The sequence below is a fragment of the Microtus oregoni genome, unplaced genomic scaffold (genome assembly GCF_018167655.1).
Source record: "Microtus oregoni isolate MIOR12 unplaced genomic scaffold, Mior012 000044F_ref0000062, whole genome shotgun sequence".
Taxonomy (NCBI): Eukaryota; Metazoa; Chordata; class Mammalia; order Rodentia; family Cricetidae; genus Microtus; species Microtus oregoni.
The window spans coordinates 18,905,720-18,927,500 of record NW_024543218.1 but is presented as its reverse complement, the minus strand read 5'-3'; the positions used below and the strand labels follow the sequence as shown (position 1 = coordinate 18,927,500).

The 21,781-nt window shown below is 45.0% G+C and overlaps 2 protein-coding genes across 2 annotated transcripts in view; one reads left to right on the top strand and one right to left on the bottom strand.

Annotated features, from left to right (window-relative positions):
* LOC121434611 (coiled-coil domain-containing protein 146-like) overlaps positions 1 to 21,781 on the top strand; it is a 138,306-nt gene that overhangs the window by 26,407 nt on the left and 90,118 nt on the right. The window lies entirely within an intron of this gene.
* Positions 11,832 to 17,426, bottom strand: LOC121434612 (fibroleukin-like). Its single transcript, XM_041633525.1, has 2 exons — positions 16,841 to 17,426; positions 11,832 to 15,068 (listed from the first exon to the last, which is right to left on the bottom strand). Exons 1-2 carry the CDS (start codon positions 17,424 to 17,426, stop codon positions 14,362 to 14,364), a joined length of 1,293 nt encoding a protein of 430 aa, XP_041489459.1. The 3' UTR covers positions 11,832 to 14,361.

Genomic DNA, 21,781 nt, shown 5'->3' with positions numbered 1-21,781 from the left:
TAGAAAATGCCTGTATAAGATCCATTTTCTTCATTGGTGATTAATGGGGGAGGACCCATCCCATGGTGGGTGGTGCCATCCCTGGGCTACTGGGTCCTTTAAGAAGGTGCATTGATCAGGATATGGGGAGCAAGCCAGTTAGCAGCACAGCTCCATGCCCTCTGCATCACCTCCTGCCTCCAGGATCCTGCCCTGTCTGAGTTCCTGTCCTGACTTCCTTCAGTGATGAACAGTGATATGGAAGTGTAAGCCAAATAAACCCTTTACTCCCCAACTTGTTTTTGGCCATAGTGTTCATCACAACAGTATAGAAATCCTAGCTAAAACAATAGCTATACAGTGCTAGTAGTAAAATACTCAGGTATTTGTTGTTAATCCAAAGATGAAACACAAAAGAGTTGTTTTGTAAAATCAAAAGAAAATTTGGGATAGCTCTTACATACTTATCTTCAACAAAACAATGTTTAACAACTTTGAAACTCTCTAGAGACATACGCTTGTATAACTTGCTACTTATTTCTACCAGACTGAGTTTCTTTTCCAGGTGCTGAGATAAACACTGACTAAGCAATTGAACGGAAAAGGGTTTACTGTGGCCCCCAGTCCGCAGCGGGGTCACGTGACTGGTGACATCACCCCACGATCAGTCAGCAGAGAGCAATAAATGTTTCTGCTCAGCTCACTCCTCCCTTTTCATGCAGTCTAGGATCTTAGCACTGGGAATGGTGCCGCACACAGCGCCTGTCTGTCCCCGCCTCAGCTAACCTAAAGCATGTCTCACAGGTAATTCTAGACTTCATCAAGTCAAAACTTGAGAATGACTGTCACAAGTCTGATGGGGCATTTAGGAGATCTCGACACCGCGCCAACCATCCTTCTGCCTCACTGTGTAGTGTCAGCCTCAGCAACTTCACTGCGTAGGAGTTATTTCTCAAACTTGCAAAGTCTTGCCGAACAAATTAGTGGCTGCAGACCACCAGGGGGCCTGGATACAGCAACACGGTGGTCACTTACCTTGCATTTGTGAGACTCTGGGTCCCTTCCCCAGTAAGAGAAAGAATAGATATGGCTCAGAACTGCTATAATTCTTTTATCATTTGTGAGATCTGCGAGGACTTTAAAGTTTCTGTATCCAGTTTTCCGTCAGGTGTTTAGGCGGAGTTCAGATGAGCGCAGAAAGGAAGCTGCCAGGAGACCCCTGCGGACGCCCACACTCACATCACACTGGAAACAGACGTCCTCGGTGGACTGTCGCTGACCCTCGTCACACAGCTCTTGTCCTGCTCTCCTGCATGGCGGAATGGGGTGTCATCCTGCCCTCGGATAAACACTGCCTGCAGACTGTCCTCTGCCATGTAGACCTAGACACCTTTTCAGTCCAGTTATTCACGGAGGCCCTAAAGGTCTCTTGATGCTGTCCTCCACTGGAGACTTTTCCTAAATTTAGAGGTGACAAATACAGAAGCCTGTGGAAACCTCCATATTTAAAAAAAAATGTGATGTAAGATGTTTTTCCAAAATCCTGCCTGCTCGCATTATCACATAAAATCTGTGCCATTTCAACTTAAATTCCAGATGCCCTTCCACGGGCCACACTCTGTAAGTCCTGCAGCTCTCCCCAACCTTCCGGAACCTCACTGAACTTTCACCGCCTTCAGAGCTCTGTGGGACTTTTCTGGTCTCCAGCTCGTGACATTTATCATTGGACTTTGCTTGGCACAAAGTCAATGTCCAATATCTATGGAATATCTTCTCATAAGACACTGCACCAAAGACTTGATAGTTCTTTGTAGATATTCTGACTACATAAAGTGATAAGATCATCAAGACAGGAAGCACATTGTCGGAAAGGTGCTTGGGAGCCGAGGCATGAGTTCATCAGTGGATGGGCTGGTGTAGAGGTCTGTGTATCCATCGCCCACTGATTCCTAAGCATGAGGTCTGGCACTCCACAGACTTTTACAACTTGTCCTGTTGGAAAGTTTTCTGTTTTAAAATTTTTCATGTATAACATATGTTAAGTAAAATTCATGAATGTTAGTGGGCAGCTGCTCCTTGAATCTTTCACTGCCTACAACCAATACATGGAGGTTGAATTCTCCAAATTCTGTTTCCCCTTCTGTGCTCTTTGTCAGCTTGAGAGTTAAATATGAATTTTAAATGTTCTGGAATTTGTCATTTTTCCCCTCCGTGTCCTCAATCAAATCAAAATATATTTCTAGCAGCCTAGGAGTTTCTCTGGGAGCCTTCCCAGCTGTTGCTCCCACCAAAGGTAACTCCCGTTCTGACTTAACCACTGTATGTTAGTTTGCTTCTTCCTAATCATGGCACATGAAATCTATGGCATGTCTTTGTTCATGACTCCTCTGTTTGTCGTTGTGTTGCTGAGATTCATTAATAACGCTGTGTCTAAAAGCCGTGTGATTGTTTTGCTGCTGCATAGGATCTCTCATCTACTTATGAATTCATTTCTCTTGGGTATGTGTCTTGGAGTGAGGCTGCTCTGTCGTAATGCAGATTTAAAAGCAGGCTTGACAGAGTTCTCGTCTTCAATGGGCCTCACGTTAGATGCTGAAATGCATGCATGGTTAATTCTGTTCCTGTCTGTGTGCAGTGGCATTGACTTACAGGTTTGACTGTTGTCGGGTGTCTGTGTGCAGTGGCATTGACTTAGAAGTTTGACTGTTGTTGTCAGGTGTCTGTGTGCAGTGGCATTGACTTACAGGTTTGACTGTTGTCAGGTGTCTGTGTGCAGTGGCATTGACTTACAGGTTTGACTGTTGTTGTCAGGTGTCTGTGTGCAGTGGCATTGACTTACAGGTTTGACTGTTGTCAGGTGTCTGTGTGCAGTGGCATTGACGTACAGGTTTGACTGTGGTTGTCAGGTGTCTATGTGCCAGGTATTTACTCTGCCCGAATCCAGAAGCTACGTAATCACTTCATCTTAATGCCATGAACACAAATTAATGCTTTATTTTCTTTTGCCGGCTTCTTGACTCTTTAATCAGAAACCAGTCTGAGCCTTCCTTCTCCTTTCCAGCAAATAATGCTCAAGGCAACAGTTAAGTTTTTGACATAGCTGGGTCAGGTGCTAGAAAACAAGACGCACCGACGCCATTGGGAGGCACAGGGAGCATGCACTCAGGGATCCTGACACGACGGCATGTCAGGGAACACGCTTACACTGTAGCCTGATACTATGGGCATGCGCATCAGGAAACATGCTTACACTGTAGCCTGATACTACGGGCATGCGCGTCAGGGAACATGCTTACACTGTAGCCTGATACTACGGGCATGCGCGTCAGGGAGCATGCTTACACTGTAGCCTGATACTACGGGCATGCGCGTCAGGGAGCACGCTTACACTGTAGCCTGATACTACGGGCATGCGCATCAGGAAACATGCTTACACTGTAGCCTGATACTACGGGCATGCGCATCAGGAAACATGCGCTCAGGGATCCTGATACTACAGTTAGCAAGATATGAAAACCAAAAAGAGAAAGAAATGAAAATCACATAACAAGAGCATTACACATTTATCCTTCCCATTTATATATAGTATTTATTTTAAAGGTCAATTTATAAAAACCAGGACAGGCAAAACAGCATTTTCCCTCTTCCTACCTGAAGAGCTGTCTGCCTTCTCATCCTCCCCTTCCTACCTGAAGAGCTGTCTGCCTTCTCATCCTCCCCTTCCTACCTGAAGAGCTGTCTGCCTTCTCATCCTCCCCTTCCTACCTGAAGAGCATCTTACTTTCTCATCCTCACAATCTTCCCTGAGCATCCACAGTTCACCAGGCCGAAGGGTAAGGTGCAAGAAAATGTGGCGGCCACCATGTGGCCTTCGTCTACTTGTATTCTTTTTCTCTCTTTTGGTTTATATGGGTCTCCATGTGTTCTGACATAATATGGGCCTCCCATGGGACATGAGTGTGGACACTGGTGTGTGTGTGTATGTGTTTTCACATTCATAGTTACTATTTTCTATTGACATTTTATCTGTTATAAGAACTTGATTGAACATTAAGAATAAACTCCTTTCCGAGAGTGGTCATATAATACTATAATCCATCTACTAGGAGGTAGAGACAAGAAGATCATGTTCGAGGCCACCCTAGCCAGGCTATGGAGACTGTGTCTCAGTGTGTTACAAAATGGCTGGTGGTGTACCTTAGTGTTAGACCATATGATGGTGTGAGGCCCTGAGCCTTCCTGAGGGTTCAGGAAAGGACTTTAAAATTAGATGCTGGTTTGTTGTTGTTGTTTGGTTTTAGTAGTTATTGTGAATAGATGTTGCTTTTGAAAGTAAGAACTAGGAGAAATAATTCATGTTATTATTCTCTCCTTAAATAAAAGAAAGAACATGCCTTGGAGGGAAAATAAGTTGGTTTTGGAAAGCCGTGGGTCTCTGAGACTGGACATCTTGTGTACCCGTGGCATTCTAAGAACTGAGAATTGATACTGAAAGTTTAAGTATTGAAATCAAGAATACCCTTTCCAATGGAAATATGTGGATTGCTGTCACTGAGAAAGCACTACCATCCACACACGGAGCCCTGGGCAATAAACAGAACAGAACAGGACTGGGAACTCGGCCATCTGGTACCCAGATCTACAGATGACACTGGCTAATGAGTCAGCACCAGGACGGAAGTGAAGGCAGCGCCATCGGTCCCTCTCTGAGCATCAAGACCAGGTTGTCAGTGGCTGAGCGGTGAGATTTACCCAGACTGGGACGTTCTACCACAGGCTAGCGGAAGCCTCATAACAAGGTTGTTTCAGCCATGAGTTTAGCTTTTAAACTAAAACTAATATTTAGTTTGTAAAAACTGCACATAGCACAAAATTCAAAGGGCACAGAACCATACACAATGAAAGTTAGTTAGCCGTCTACCCGGTTCCACTCTCCGGAGTCCACCCCTCAGAGCCACAGTGATGAGCCACCTTTTATGTCTGTGCACAAACAAGGAAGTGGTATTAGAATACACATTTTACACATACAAATTTATGTTCATATTATTGTATGATTCACATAGTATTTCAGTATAACACTTTTTTTTTTTTAGCAATTCTCTGTCCTCAGAGTTCGGTCATTCTCAATCTTATGCTTCCATTAGAAACAATGATAGATTGGATAACCTTGTATGCATCATTTCACACTGGGATTATCAGATTAAAAAGACAAACTCCGAATAGTGGGGTTGCTGGGTCAGTGGGTATATTTAGTTCTGAATCTTTATGATAAAGTATATTAATTTTTAGGTTTATGGTGATGTTAAGCATTCTCTTGCTCCAGCCCAGCATCTTCCGGAACATTTCCACCAGCAAAACTGAAACTTTGTGTTCATTAAATAGTTGCCCACTTCCCCTTTCTGGAGTCCTTGAACCACCCCCCTGCTCTCCATCTCTGAATGTGGACGCTCCACAACATTCCTGTAAGTGGAATCACACGTCAGTTTCCTGTGTGCAGCTGACTGATTCTGCATAGCATAGTGTCATGAAGGTTCAGCCACGCTGGAGCCTCTGTCAGAATTTTACCCTGCGTGATTATCCACTCCCATGTCAGTGAACACCTCAGCTCTGTTCGTTTCTCAGCTTCTCCCAACATGATATACAAATATCTCTTCCAGATCCCGCTTGTAAAACATTGTTATAAATCCAGAAATGCAATCGCCAGATCGTAGTCTGTGTATTTAAACTGTGTCTTCATTGTTATGATGCCTTCCCTAGAAGATTGTAACAATTTGCAACCATATACGCGGCTCCCTTTATTCCAACCAGCACTGCCTGCTATGTAATGTTTTTAAATTGTTTTTATTTTTGAGATTGTAATATATTTAAATCATTCCTCCCTTCCCTTCCTCCAAACCCTCCTATACATCCTTCCTTGCTCTCTCTCCAATTCATGGCTTCTCTCATTATGGTTGTTGTATTCCTGGGATGTTTTATTACTTGGGGGGTGGTGACATTTTATCATACCCTTGTATTTACCTTGCAGTAAGGGGGGCTGGGCTTCTGTTTCTACATCAGACTATCCTGAAAGACAGCATACTGGGCTAGGGAGGTAGCTCAGTTGGCAGAGTGAGTGATTGCCTGACACACACAAGACCCTGGGTTCAGGATTCTCAGCCTGGCACAGTGGCATATAGTGTTCAAACCCAGCATTTGGGAGGTGGAGGCAGGCGGTCAGGAATTCAAGATGTCATCTGCTACATAGAAAACCTAAAGCCAGCCTCAGCCACATGAGAATCTGTGGCACACCACACACACACACACACACACACACACACACACACACACAACATGAATAGAAATTTTGAAGTTTGGGAAGGCCGACAAGTCAGGAGATGATCACACAGTAATAAATAACTATTTTCATATTCGTGGTTCCTAAGCAGATGGATGTCGTGTGCTGGAAGGGGCCAGGGCAAAGTATTAGAGTAGATGGGGAGGTGGACAGAAAGGCAGAACTGGGGAAAAAGCTTGACCGTGGTATCTGAGCTAAAGAGCATCTAAATAATCCCCACGGTTCTCTGGGGTGTTTTGTGCTCTGAGGTGCTTAGAGCAGCTGAGGTGTGCACTCTGCATTGGTTAGCTCGTTTTTGAGAAGCACGGCTGGGGAGGTCAAAGGAAAGATAAGATGAGAAGCAGGAAGCTGAAGGCTGGGTGACTCACACAGACCGCGTTATCGGGTTGACAGAGCAAGGTGTGGCCAGCTCATGCATGCAGGGCACATGGAATGCACCATTGTAGGAGCTGGACATGCGGTTTAAGTGGAGGCCCGTCTGTGCTTCCTTTGTGTGTGTCTTTCTTAACGTTCTACTTTCCGCTGGGGCGCTTGAAGTTTTTCTTATAAATTCATAGGAATTCTCTACACATTATTCTCTCTAAAGGCCTTTGTGTATAGTGTGCGTTCTTTTAGTTTATAGTTCTTTTAGTTTTTGTTTGCTTGTGGCGTTTTATTCCCAATACGGAAATGCATCTTAGACACTCGAATCGATTGTTGCTTTGCAGCTCCAGGATTTTGTCATACTTTGAAAGACTTTTGTTACTCTGGGGCTATAAATTTGTTTCCTGTGCTTCCTCATAGCACCTTGACGACTTGAGTCATATCTGAACATTTGCTCTGTCTGTGGTAGTGTGAAGGAAAGGAAGGAGACACCAGCAACACATTAGAGCCCAATGTCAAATCCATTGTCTTGGGACACAAAAGTACTTTTCACAGTCTTGCCCATGTGAACCAAACTGAAGCAAACAGGCACACTTGGGTAGAGTCATAAATATAAATGGGTGGGTTACAAGAAGTAGCTGACATTAATTCTCAGATTTTTTTTTTTTTGCTCCCTGTAATGCGTGTGTATGGACTGTCTTTGAACAGCCTACATTTTAATAATTTGATGGGAAAAGATCAGTAGGTGGTGTGGGAATGATTGGATAAAGATAATTCCTGGTTCTGCTCTGTGTGCTAGCTGCCAGCAAGGTTTTCGGTTTCCCTGAGTCTTGTTAGATTATTGAAGCATTTTTTTTTTTTTTTATTCCAGCTCATGTCCCTTCTTCACAGCTGCCGTACTGTCTGTAGTGACGACGCATCATTTCAGGGTTATGTCAGTCTTCTCTCTCCTCCCAGAATCCACACACAGGTCCTCTGTAGTCACATAAACATCAGTCCCCACTCTCGTTCCAGAGAGACCACAGGGGGAGCCTTTGAACCGGCTGCACACGCGTGGACAGAACTTTCTGGCCTTGACCCTCGCCCAGCACAGAATGAAGGAAATGCAGATTCTTTGCAGAATCCACAGGGCCCTGCTAAGGTGTCTCCTCAGGAAAAGGAAGCGTGAGTTCCATGGCTCACCCAGTGCAAAACTCTGGAGATTCCTAAAGGGGTCCAGAGGCTCCTGTCTCACCCTCGGGCTATGCTTTTCTTTGTAGCTCCACCCACTTTCTCCTTGCTGTCTGTTGCTGTTTTACAAAGCAGTGTTCAATCTTCTTTCCAGAACCTTCCCACCCAACATCCCATGGTCCTCTCCAGGCCCAGGCAGGAGGAGATTACAAATAGTTATATTTGAAGTTTCCCTTGCTTATCATTGCCGCTTCCTTGTCTTCAGCAGTCAAATCCCTCAGCAGCCATCTGAGCCACCATCTTTTGTTCCCGCTCCCTGCCAGCACAGCCTGCTGCAGCCAAATTAGTTCCTGCTTCCTAGAGCTCCGGCCTTTCCAGTCTGCTGGTGCCTCTACCCCTGTACCCAGAGGGCAAGTGTGCCGTGCTCAGAGTTCAAGCCTTTCTCACTCTCATTTTGGGCCAACTGGGGTCCCAAGTTCTTCCCCAAGTGTCTCCCTTGCACACGGAGCTGCTCACTCCTCCCATAACCTCGCCCTGCTGCTGTACTGATCTCTCGCTTCTTTCCTTTCCTGTTTAAAGCGAATCTGAAGTGACTTCAGGATGTGCTGAGGGCAGGAAGCTCCTTGCAGACTGTTCTGTGTGTAGCTGCCCTAGGTGAGAGAGAGAGAGAGAGAGAGAGAGAGAGAGAGAGAGAGAGAGAGAATACACATAGTCACCACTTCTAAAGCGAATGTCCAAAGGAGGCATCTTCCTTTCTGAGTGCAGTTTTCATATAAAGTCAACCTGAGTTCTCAGTGATTTACATATTTTCATATTCCATATGTATGTATTAGAACCACCATACAATTATCCTATTTCATTTCACAACTGAACCCCTCAGGAATATGTGACAGAGAGGGAGTGATTATCGAATGTTTTATTTCAGTAAAATAAAAGACCCCAAGATCTAGAAAAGCGGAGCTGTTACAGTTGGGACAATGTTTCAGGCTACAGATGGTCGGAACTTTCTTTGACAGCGCTGACATGTCTGCAGGGGTGTGTGGCCAGTGCAGCAGGGTGAGAATCTCTGCCCACAGTTCAGCATGTTAAACACCAACCCTGTGTTCACAGTGAAGGTGTCTGTCCTGTTCCACTTCCACAGTTCCCCACCGTCTGGGTCCCTGGGAGAGGGGAGTTTCTAATAGTCGACTTAATTGGGTTTTAAAACTTGTCCAAATGGCTGAAATAATGACTCAGCAGCCAAGAACACGGCTGCTCCTCCAGAGGACCTGGTCCAGTTCCTAGCTCCCATGTATTGGCTCACAAACCTCTGTAATTCTAGTCCCAGGAGATCTAATGCACTCTTCTGGCCGTCTGGAGAACTGCATGCAAGTGGTGTATACACACACACACACACACACACACACACACACACACAGGCAAACACTCCTACACACAAAACATAAATAATTGAAATCTCAAAAAATTTTAAATATTTCCTCCAATGGGAATTTTTTTTTATAAAATAACCCTTACTAATACCATTGATTTTCAAGTGAATTGCTTTATAAAATTGTTTTCTTTAATAGATGAAAATAAGAACTTTAGCATTTGCATGAGAAGTCACCAGCTTTCGGGTAACTTGCAAAGCGCTTTGTGTTTGAGCAGAATGCCTCTACCAGTGAATCCTGCCACATAACCATGGAGCACGCGGTGTTTGGACAGCATGGGGATTTGTTTGCCCTTTCTGTCAGCGCTATTATAAACGTGACTTAGCTTCAGGAAGACAGTTTTTAAACACTAGGTTAAGTAGGGACATTAACACCCTTGAAAATACATTAATTTAAAACTATCTCCTGTCCAAAAATATTATATAATTGTTTTGATTGGATACAAACGATCTCGGCGCTAACAAGATGTACTGTGGAAATTTCAGAGGAAGAATGAGACTGGGGGTCACCGTGTGAGCTTTTCTGTAGAAAATTAGTCACTTTTTAAGAAATACACCAGGAACGTCAGTATCACTGATATCTCTGATGACTCTCAGCTGCTCTCCAGACTCCGAACGTGGATGCTTCTTGCTCCCTTGGCTTGGAACTTGCTCTTCTCAGATCTTTCTCCTCTTTCTTACTCCTTTCTTCACATCTCTGTTAACATGGAGTCTGTCAGGTCCAGGACCTAAATTATTTTTAGCTCCAGAGTGGAGGCATGGAAATGAAAATACAACTCACCTAGATGTAGCAACGGATGACGAAGATCTTAGCATATTTGCAGAGGGTAATGTGGGGAGCCTTCCTTGGATCCTGGGATTTACTTTCAGGACTGTAGTTCTTTAAAATTCTTAAAGAAAAATAACTTCATTGCCTGAAGGTCCCAGGCAATGAGAGACAAAGACACACGGCCATTTTCTGATCTAGTATAAGAAAGTGAAAGTTGTTTTCTTAGAATTAAGTGGGAATCAAAATGAAACGTCCTGAACTCAGCAAAAAAAAAAAAAAAGAAAGAAAGAAAGAAAAAAAAGAAAAAAGAAAAGAAAAAAGAAAGAAAAAAAACACAACTCTCATAACTATATTGGGAGGGAGTTTTTAGGGATCCTTTATGAAATCCTGAATTTACATCCTGAAAATCATCCAAGTTTATTCTCCAAACAGCTTTTATGTCAAAAACGTAAACCAAAGGGGAAGTTCATGAGCATTCTGTTTCCTAGGTAGCAGAGAGAATGACTTGGGTCACATCCACACCCATGCCTGCTCTGTCACTTAGACTGAAAAGCACCTCTTCCCCAGGCGACCGCCTAAATTACAATAGAGGGTGCAGAACGACATTAGCATATCCTTAGGATGGCGGCAGGTTGTGCCTTGCCAGGTTGCTCAGCATTTTGACTGCCATACCGTGTAGGAATATGGCCTGTATAATCCAGCCTCTACAATGTCAGCACAGAGACGTCTCCCCTTTATACCCAGGGCTCGGTTAGAACTGCCTCCTCTAATCCTCACACATGTGGTGCTTGTTGTCAGGAAAATTTCTCCTGGTTTAAACTGGGAGGCAGGGTTACCTGTGTTGCCCAGTGGTACATCTCTATCCTCCAAGGAGACTTTCTGGGACACATGCAGGTATCTGTTAAATGAATTGAGGCAAACTCCACACAGACTTCTCACCTCCTTTGAGTTTGAAGACATTTCTGGCTTCTCGGCTTCATTAACATAAGCTGCTATTGATATCAGTATGTTAATTAGGTAGGCGAACTATTAGAGCAAACCGCTTCTCCTTGACTCTTGGCGTGGATAAGTTTTGGTGCAAGTACATATGCCAACAAACTCATCACTTCTAAAATTTACTCTTCTCTGTCACACTGCCTCCAAATCTGTCTATATGTCTTCCTTGGCGCTCTTGCTAAACTGGCAAGGATGTGCAGAGACTTCCCTGCTGTGCGATTTTATGCTTCATTATCAGAGCAGGCCCTTGTGGGTTCTGATGAGCAGGATGGAGAAGCCTGGAGAAATCAAACCATTCCTTCAGCAAAGCAAGCAATGGTGTCTCCCAGGCAGACACACAGAGCCTTGACAGACATTGAGGGAGTGGAGTAGTCTGGGTTCTCCAAGTGTACCTCTTCTCTCATTTCTGGCTCTTCACAGCGGCAGTGAAGACCTTGGCAAGGGTCTGCACCCATCAGGAGAGGAGCGCTAACCCCACCTGTAACATTAATGATGGTAAAGGGGAGGGAGAGCTAAACACCACAATGGAAAGCGGGAAATTCCATACCGAGGGTGTGTCCACATATCCTAAAAGGAAATAGATAATGGTGTTCTTCTATCTATCCATACTGCTTCCTTTTAAAGAAATAATACTCAGTGTTGTTAAAGATTCAGGGATATTATCTAGATCATGTAAATGTGGTCCAACTTTTCAGATAATAATAGGTACATAAATGTCATTTTACAATGTTTCCACATTGAAGGATAGATGTGAAGTTTAAATATTTTATTTTACCAGGCCTTAAAGAGACATGAAACATAACCTTAAATATACATCAGTGAAAAGAACTTCAAAACAAGAGTTTATTGTAATTATATGCATCCATTTTATCTTCAAAACTTTTTGAGGGGTCTGAGGAAACTACTGAAAGTCAAGGACCAGCCCATCCTGGGGTTCAAATGTTTATGTTTTTCATATGCACGCTCTATTCATCAGATACAGGAATATATTTGGTGCGTTACTGCTTATCAGCAAAATGACCTCCTCATTTAGTGACAGGAGAATCAGCCAGATTCCTAGGAAATTACTTTCACTCAGCATTTTAAAGGATAGTAATGTTCAGTAATAAAGTAATAATTAAAATCAATGTTAGTCACCCAAAGGAAACCAAGACTCTAAAAATATATATTTGCAAATGAGCATTGGCATATATTAGTAAATAGTTAAGACAAAGGACTATTTCAATGAACATGTTAAAGATTATCAAAGTCCACAATATATTTTTAAATGACTGATAGAAAACGATTTAAAAAATAAATTTCTGTATTAAAGAGTTTATTAGAAAACTGTCATAAGAGTTTAATAGAAAAAAACATTTTGATCCATCGACTGTGCAAAGATAATTTACATGGGTTCATTGTTATTCACCAAACTTCCCTGAAAAAGACACAGTAAAACTAAGTGTATACTTTGCTTTGCTATGATCAGCCCATTTTTATGACTGAAATTCTTTTTTTTTATGACTGAAATTCTTTAGACTTATATATTTTATATAGTTATATATGGTAGACAGGATATAAAACATCCTTTTTTATATAATATTATATAATATCAAAATCTTCTTCGCCTTTTTTTTGTTCTATTTTTTTTGAGACAGGGTTTTTCTATAGCTTTGAAGCCTGTCCTAGAACTAGCTCTTGTAGACCCGGCTATCCTGGAACTCACTCTGTAGACCAGGCTAGAATTGAACTCACAGAGATTCACCTGCCTCCCCAGTGCTGGGATTAAAGGGTGAGGCACCACCTCATCAATTATGTCATTTACATCCAATATTCTACAAAGTAGGTAAGCATCCTTTGGAATCCATAGTTTACACTTTGGTCACTTAATTCAGCATGTATTCACCTTACTCTGGTAATTTAATTGTATTAATAATAGATTAATTTTCATTGTATTTACCTGAAAGCTTCATGTTTCATATTTTTAAAATAATATCTCACACCTCTTAACTATTTTTCAACAATGGCTGCTGCATATCTGAAAGTTTAAGTAGTAAAGTCAGTAACTGTCCTCCATAATTGTATTCAAAGATGCTGAATCTTTATGAATGTGTTTTAAAGCTTGGTTAATATATTGAAAACCACACTGAAACGTTAAGACCAAAGTCATCGCTTGCACATTGCATACTGTGCGGTTTCTTCAGATGCCTGACACACACACAGTGCTCACTCGGACCTTTCAAATGTGCATGTGCGGCCGCTTGTCTCCCTCTACAGAGGTCCTTTTGCACAATGATAAAACGAAACTGCTCCTAAAGCCTTTTGGTGTGATCCCCGGCTTTCCACAATTAAGGAATTCTAAAAGCTCCAGGAATTATGATTGACATATATATATTGAATGAAACAAGCAATTGACTATTTAGGGGTAAAATGTATAACATTTGAACTATTTCAAAATTCATCTTAATAAATAAATTTATTCTAGAAAGTCAGCTTCCTAGGAAGTTGATCCCTCAACAATAGTATTGCTTTGGGTATGGGATTGGCTTTCAAAGTATTAGATAAACTTTTTTTTCCCTCTACCATGCCTTTCCCCAAGGAAGCCTTACAGTAGCCTAGCACCTTCATTAAAAACTATTGTGCATATGAAGCAGGGGTCAGCAACAATGTAGCTTTTGCATCAGGTTCAAACTGGCTCTAAACAGTGAATGAAGAACCACTAAACCAAAGTCTCCAGGGCGATGTCGTTTCCCAGTGGGGATGGGGAAGGGATACGCTATGCTACCACATTCTAAGGCATTTTGCTGCCACGTTATATATTTCATGAGTATCACATCAATAAGTTTAGCTACAAATATTATGCCCCTGCTTTGTTTCTGAGAACTAAATGCTTTAAGGTCTTCTTGGCTCAAAGAAAGCACTACAGTTCTTGGCTACAAATACATGAGTAGCTTGGGCCCGAAAAGACTGATGGATTTGCAAATGTGCATGTTTAGCCCTAGTGAAAATGAAAGTTGCTTATGTAGACATTTAGCTTGCTGAATAATTTAGTTTTTTTAATTGTAAAAAATAATAAATCTAGTAGGGAACTTTTAACTAATAAAAATTCAAGAGTTTGCAACTATAATGTATGATTGTCAATACCTCCAGGGCTTTCAAGCATTCATGTACAATAGCAACAAAGTAGTCTTCTTAGATACTTCTAGCTTTGTTTTAAAAGCTGTGAAGTTTAAAAGGAAATGTGTTAGCCACAGCAAAGGAATATAAACTCAGGCCTATGGTAAAGGGCAGAAGGAACTCAATGCCTTTAGACAGGCGCCTGGAGAGATGAACACTAGCAATTTACGGTTTGAAATTCTTGGGTCTCATCATCATCTTGACCTGCTTAAATGAGGACTTGTAGCCCCCAGGCTGTGCCTGACTTATCCCCGGCCAGGTGCCCCAGAAAATCCCATTGCGGACACCCTTGTATTTCTGGTGATAATATTTGCCATTTAAGTTGGCAGAGAGACAGGCATCAAACCACCAGCCTGAGCTGTAGTAGAGCCCACAGTTCCCAGAGGGATAGCGGTCATTGTCTCTGTCTGGGGTGCTGAAAAACTTGAGGTCGTGGTTGTAATGTTTACTGAAACGTAAGGCGTCTCCTGCTGTGCCGTTGTAGTTACCAATGTGTAATCGGTATTTCAGAAACTCATTGGCCACGTAAAACTGATCGTACAAGGCATACAGTGTGACACCGTTAAAGTCTTCGAGGTCTATTCTCAAAATCATTTCCTTACTCTTGGTCAGCAGATGAATCTTATCATTACCCAGCCAAAACTCTCGGCCAAGGTTTCCAAAGCCGGCTTTGTAGTCTTTCCAGTCCCTGGTGAAGTTGGTACTTCCATCAAGGCGAGCCTGTAGCACCGTCCAGCCTCCCCCCATGGTCTCCATGTCACAGAAGACCTCGAAGCTGCTGTGACTGGGATCCGGTGTAACTCTGTAGGTCTCGCTGCTTCTTTTTCCTATCACGTAGTAGTCAGAACAATCTTTGTATATTAGATGTTGAACTGAAAGAAGGAAGAGAGAAAAACATGGAATTTTGTTAATTACAGCTATGCATCTGAAGAATTCTTAGACTCCAATTTGATAAGTTAGTTATTGGTGATCATGGAACCTGGCTCTGGTACACTCACCTGGACCTGGTTACGGTGAATGCCGTTGCTTGGCAACAGTAGTGCGAACACTAACAGCAAGCAAAGCGAGAGTAGGTGTAAGCAAGGTTTAGGGAGGGCCAACTCCCTCCAGAAACTCAGCCAAGCTCTGTAACATTTCCAAGTTGAATCCACACCTCATCCTGGTGAGGCAGAGTTACTGCCAGCTTGCTTGTATCGCCATTTAGTCTCAAAGAAGAGCAATGATCTCTCCCGCTTGGAACAAGTGGTAGGAGCTAGGACATGGGGTCAAATCCCCCGGCAGAGAGCTTGTTCCCATAACCATGCTTTCCTCTGTCCTGGAGCTGAGATGCGCCCAAGTCTCCTAGGACCACATCCTAGACACAATCAGCAAAGCTGACAGGCTATGTCCCGAGCAAAGCGTCAACCTCCACCGCCATAACTCACTCATGTTTTACCCGACAGCTGTAGAGAGGTTCAGGTTAGGTAAAGGCTTCCCCAATAATATACCAATATTACTCCGGATTTATTACCCAGGATGGGATAGTCAGCCAGCATTTTATAGTTTGATCTCTAGGAAAAGCATCAGGGTGATCAGGTTCAGTGTAATCAGTCAACAGAGTTTTGTCTAGGTCAGATACAAACAACAACTATTTGTTCCCAGTTAATTTTCATGAAGATCTGAGTCAAGTAAAGTAAGTTTAATATAAGGTACTTGTGGGCCACAAAAATCTATTTGTGTCTATGTAGAACTCATAATATTTCATTTCCTAAAAGTTTTAGGAGGAAAGGTAAATAATAGAATATTTTTGTATCATTACAAGTTACCATGCCGTGCCACATCTAATATACACCTTGTGATGTCACCTAAAACATCAGTGTCTACCTGGTGATACGGGTCACTGGTGACAGTGGTCCTTGACGCCATGACCTATCACCTCCAGGAGACTCTCCACTGTCTCACCAACCTCACAGTCAGGATGGGCACCTGACGGAGAGGTGGCCTTCTGGAGCATGGCAGCACCATCAGTAGCAGCCGTGGGAACTCAGGAACGGCAGGAAGCAGTGCTATGCTCACAGCAGGCAGTTAGTCTGTGGTCTTTATAAACAGCATTACCATTAACGAACTGGGACGGTGAGGATGGATATGCCACTCAGTCTTAAACCAAAAGTCTGGCACCCACACGAAGCTGCTTTTGTTCTATGTATAAAATCCCCCGTTCTCACTAGATAGTTGAGAATCAAGCACAGCAGATTGTTTGCAAAAGCATTTCAAAGACCACTTGCTGCGCTGAGAAGCGGCCGCCCACCCCAGACCTGATTTCGGTGCCCTTAGTAAGCACAGCCAAGAACTCTATCCCGAGACACTGAGCAGGCTAAACGCACCAGCCTGGGAGGAGCCTGCTTCTGCTTGTCCGTAGGTCCGTAGGTCGGCTAGCATAGATCTAGAGACTGACGGCAGTGGCAGTGTCTCAATCGATTACGGCTAATAGGATTTTTGTAATTAGATCCTTTACCGCCGCGTCTCGTTTGAGCAAATACTTGTTTCTCCTGCCGTAAGGAACAGCTGAAAGGCTTATTAACTTACTCTCTCGGGTTAATGTTTATGGCCACTATCTCGCTACACAGCTTTCACGAACAAATGGTAAGAACCTCGTTACACCTACCCGGCTGTGACTGGGTGTATTCTTGGCTGGGACACTTGGAGCATTTGCCGTCCAAACTGTTGACCACAAACGTTAGATTGGCCACTTTGTCGTCCACGTAGGTTTCGATGTTGTTCATATTTACAAGATGGAGCGTCTCCAGGCGCCCTTGCAGCCCCTGGATCTCGTCCTTGGCATTCTTCAGCTCTGAAGTCAGTTTGTTCACCTGACTCTCCAGTTCCTGGACTCGGTTGTCCGGGGCCGTCCCTGCTCCCATCCCGCCCGGGGCCCCGTGGTCGTCAGCCTGCAGCTTGCAGTCCTGGCAGGATTTCTTGAGGTTGTTGACAGCTTCCTTGAGGGTCCGCACTTCTTTGAGCACCTCCTCCATGCTACCAAGCTGCCACGGAAGCTGGAGGGTCAGCGTGGGCAGGGTTAGCTGGAAGGGGCACTGGCTCCCCTCGCACTTCCCGCTGCCCTCCAGCCTGGCAGGGCAGGCGGCCTGGGCGCTCGCATCCCCCAGCCCCTCGGTCAGGTTGTGCGCCTGCCCCGCTGCTCTGCAGGCAGCGAGGACAGCGGAGCTCAGCCAGAACCAGCAGGGAAGCCTCATCCTCGAAGTGCCTGCAGCTGCCCTACCCAGCGCTTTAATAGCCGCTGCCGCCTGACTCAGGCTTTCTGTCTTCCCAGAAAAGGGCGGGCACGTTTGCATCACCACTCACAGCCGCCTCACCGGAGTAAAGGGTCCTCAGCAAGTGCTGCTGGCCAAACGCAGTCCAAACCACACACAATAGAATGCATGCCTGCCGTGGGTGGCTCGCATGCTATTCAAGATGCACTAGCTTGGTTTTTAATAAAGCACAAGGAAAGACTTTTGTTTAAAAAGCAATTGTGATACTAATGCTCCAAGTATAGTACTCAATTATACTCACCTCCACCAGCACTAGCGGGGAAAGAGTTTAAAAGTCTAAATTTAGTCCGTGAGTGTCTTCCCACTGAATGGTCTAAAATGGAGAAAATTCTCTTTCCTCGGCAGTTTGAGGCATCAAAAACCTCCTATCCTTGAAGCCTAGACTTTCCGTTAAATTTCTGGTTTTTAATCAGAACAAAGAACATCTCTTATGCAAACTTTTTTCCTTTCCCTTTTTCATCTGTTTGTGAAAGGAAAGAAGACTGTAAGAGGAAAATGAGGCTGTGTTTTTTTTTTTTTCTCTGACAGCACAGGACATAAACTTGTCAGTGCTTAAAACAGACGAAAATTCACCACAGCTGGCTGCTGTCTTCTTCCTCGTTCTGCCCAAGAGCTGGGGCAGAAGACAGCCTGCTTCCTTTAAGTTAACTGTGCATATTGGCCTCTCAAAAGATTTCTTCCTAAAAAGAATTTTATTGCTTAAAAATTATTTCAACATCACTGACACAGATGAGCCCAAATTCTTTATCTCTACTAGTTATGGTACCCTGTAATCGATCTCTTTTTGTTTAGACCAGGCGCACGGAGCTGGGTGGCCATAAACTCCTTGATCTTCCGGCCTCTTCCTGCTAAATGCTGGAGTCACGGGTGTGCACCACCTCGTCCAGCTCTCATTTATTCCTCTAGCCAGATTTCCTAAGACTTTTCTTTACTCTTAATTCTAGCTACACTACCCTGTTCAACTTCTCAGGACACGGCAGCCTCACACTCTGTGTCTGAGACTGTGTTTACTTCTGGATATTCAGAGGTCCTGGGCACCAGGCCCGGCACTACCCCCAGCTGGACATATGACCATGAGCTTTGCTGAGCCCCCGTTCCTGTTACAGAGCGAGAGGAATTTATGTGTTCAGTTTCTTTCCTTTTCATTCTATTTGATATGTTCAAGCCAATTTTCAACAAAGTTTAACTCCCCCTAAAAAATAGCTCATGTCATTTCACCCTCCTCATCCCCTCAAGTTATGACACTCCCTTATCGCAAGGGAGAAACAAATAAATGGGTGATTTTAAAGAGGAAGAAAAATGTATTAAAGATTACTTTGTAAAGCGGGCCTATATAGGATGAGATTCTGACTTATTAATAAGCTAGAACACGAATCTGTGTCTACCAGCCAAGAACTTATTCTAACCATTGTGTAGTCAACACCATGCTACAACATGCGTGCCAACACCTCGTTCAGCTATCCATTTGTTCATCATGAGTATTCTCATGATACTCTCCAAATACACAGCACCCTTCTGAGTACTTGGGCTACACTAATAAATCAAAACAACAACAACAAAAAAAAACCAAAATCACCTTCCCCTTTTCAAAGATCCTGAAGCCTCCTATTTTCTTCCTGTCTTCTCCCAGCGTGCACTTAGACTTTCTAATGACATCCTAAACATTTCCCTTCCTAAACGTGACGAAAGCACAGCTTTTTGACCCATGGCATGGCTCATCGTCCATCTGTTCGGATGAGGAATTCCTCTCTGGGGTTTTCAGATGACTGGTTCTCAACATACCATCATCCAAGGCCTCATGTCATATCTCTACCTAAGAAGCTTGTGTGCCTTTGGAAACAGGCTGCCGTCTGCCCAGAGGCCCCTTAAAATTCTCAAAGTCAAAGTAGGAAGTCACTTTGTTTGTCAGTTTTCTTGGCACTGATGTGTGATTTTTAGGATTCTCGACTTAAAAAAAAAATCATTGTTCCCAAATGGATGTGGTGACACTCCCCTCTAATCTCCACACTTAGGGGGCTGAGGCAGGAAGATCGTGAATTCAAGGCGAGTCTGAGCTACACAGCAAGACTCTGTCTCAAAACGGAGCAAATTACCAGTCCCTGATGACAAGGCAGACACGAAGTAACTATCCCAAGAGTGAGGCTCAGTCCCCCCTGGAGTCTGTGGCTGTGCCCGGGGCAGAGGCTGTGCCCCAGCTGTGCCAGACCCTCTGACAGACACCGTCTCCCTGTGACCACCTGCCCACGAAGCTAAGCACAGAGAGGACTCAAGCAGGTCTGACCCAAAGTCTGTGTCCTTTCTCCTGTGCGGCACAGAGAGAAGAAGGGAACCCTAATGAGAACAGCCTGCGGCTGGGATCAGCTGGGAGCCAGGCGAGGTTTCTGAACAAAGAAATAGATTCCTCCTCTTCTGGGATCATTTTAAGGTTTCTTTGTCCTTCCTTCCTTCCTTCCTTCCTTCCTTCCTTCCTTCCTTCTTCTCTTCTTCCCTTCTTCCCTCCCTCCCTCTCTTTTGAGAGGAGGGGAACTGATATTTATTGACAACCTCAAATGCTAATGTACTAGTGTTATTCTTTCTTGTCTGCGGTGTTAGAGAGTGGAGACGTTGTGAGACACACGGCGGTGCAGGGTTAGGAAGGAGACACAGACACGCGGCGGTCCCACGCGGGTGCACTTTAATGGGGGTGGGGGGTAACAACAGGTGAGGGACGGGTGTACAGAGACGGAAGGGAAGAGAGGAAGAGAGAGAGCGGCTTGAGGCGACCCTCTTTTTTAACGGGAAGGCAAGGGCGTCCGGGAGAAATGTATCCGTAGTCCCGGGGAATGCTGGGAGCTGTAGTCTCCAAAAGGAACAACAACTAGCCTCCTTGATTGCTGTAAAGAAAATCTTCCACAAATTTAACAGCTTGTGGCAACGTGAGTTTTCTCTCAGTTTTGAAAGTCAAAGGTGTAAAGTTAGCATGTTTTTGTTCTGAGAAACCGCCACACTGATTTCCAAAGCTGCTGTATACAAGTTTGTGCTCCCACCAGCAGTGGAGGAGTGCTCCCCTTGCCCCACATGATCGCCAGCATAGGCTGTCAGCAGCGGAGGAGTGCTCCCCTGAGTGCTCCCCTTACCCCACATGAGTGCCAGCATAGGCTGTCAGCAGTGGAGGAGTGCTCCCCTGAGTGCTCCCCTTACCCCACATGATCGCCAGCACAGGCTGTTAGCAGCGGAGGAGTGCTCCCCTGAGTGCTCCCCTTGCCCCACATGATCGCCAGCATAGGCTGTCAGCAGCGGAGGAGTGCTCCCCTGAGTGCTCCCTCTATCCCACATGAGTGCCAGCATAGGCTGTCAGCAGCGGAGGAGTGCTCCCCTGAGTGCTCCCTCTATCCCACATGAGCACCAGCACAGGCTGTCAGCAGAAGAGGAGTGCTCCCCTGAGTGCTCCCCTTACCCCACATGATCGCCAGCATAGGCTGTCAGCAGCGGAGGAGTGCTCCCCTGAGTGCTCCCTCTATCCCACATGAGTGCCAGCATAGGCTGTCAGCAGTGGAGGAGTGCTCCCCTGAATGCTCCCTCTATCCCACATGATCGCCAGCACAGGCTGTCAGCAGCGGAGGAGTGCTCCCCTGAGTGCTCCCCTTGCCCCACATGATCGCCAGCATAGGCTGTCAGCAGCGGAGGAGTGCTCCCCTGAGTGCTCCCCTTACCCCACATGAGTGCCAGCATAGGCTGTCAGCAGCGGAGGAGTGCTCCCCTGAGTGCTCCCCTTACCCCACATGAGTGCCAGCATAGGCTGTCAGCAGCGGAGGAGTGCTCCCCTGAGTGCTCCCCTTACCCCACATGAGTGTCAGCATAGGCTGTCAGCAGCGGAGGAGTGCTCCCCTGAGTGCTCCCCTTACCCCACATGAGTGCCAGCATAGGCTGTCAGCAGCGGAGGAGTGCTCCCCTGAGTGCTCCCCTTACCCCACATGAGTGTCAGCATAGGCTGTCAGCAGCGGAGGAGTGCTCCCCTGAGTGCTCCCCTTACCCCACATGAGTGTCAGCATAGGCTGTCAGCAGCGGAGGAGTGCTCCCCTGAGTGCTCCCCTTACCCCACATGAGTGTCAGCATAGGCTGTCAGCAGCGGAGGAGTGCTCCCCTGAGTGCTCCCCTTACCCCACATGAGTGCCAGCATAGGCTGTCAGCAGCGAATGAGTGCTCCCCTGAGTGCTCCCCTTACCCCACATGAGTGCCAGCATAGGCTGTCAGCAGTGGAGGAGTGCTCCCCTGAGTGCTCCCTCTATCCCACATGA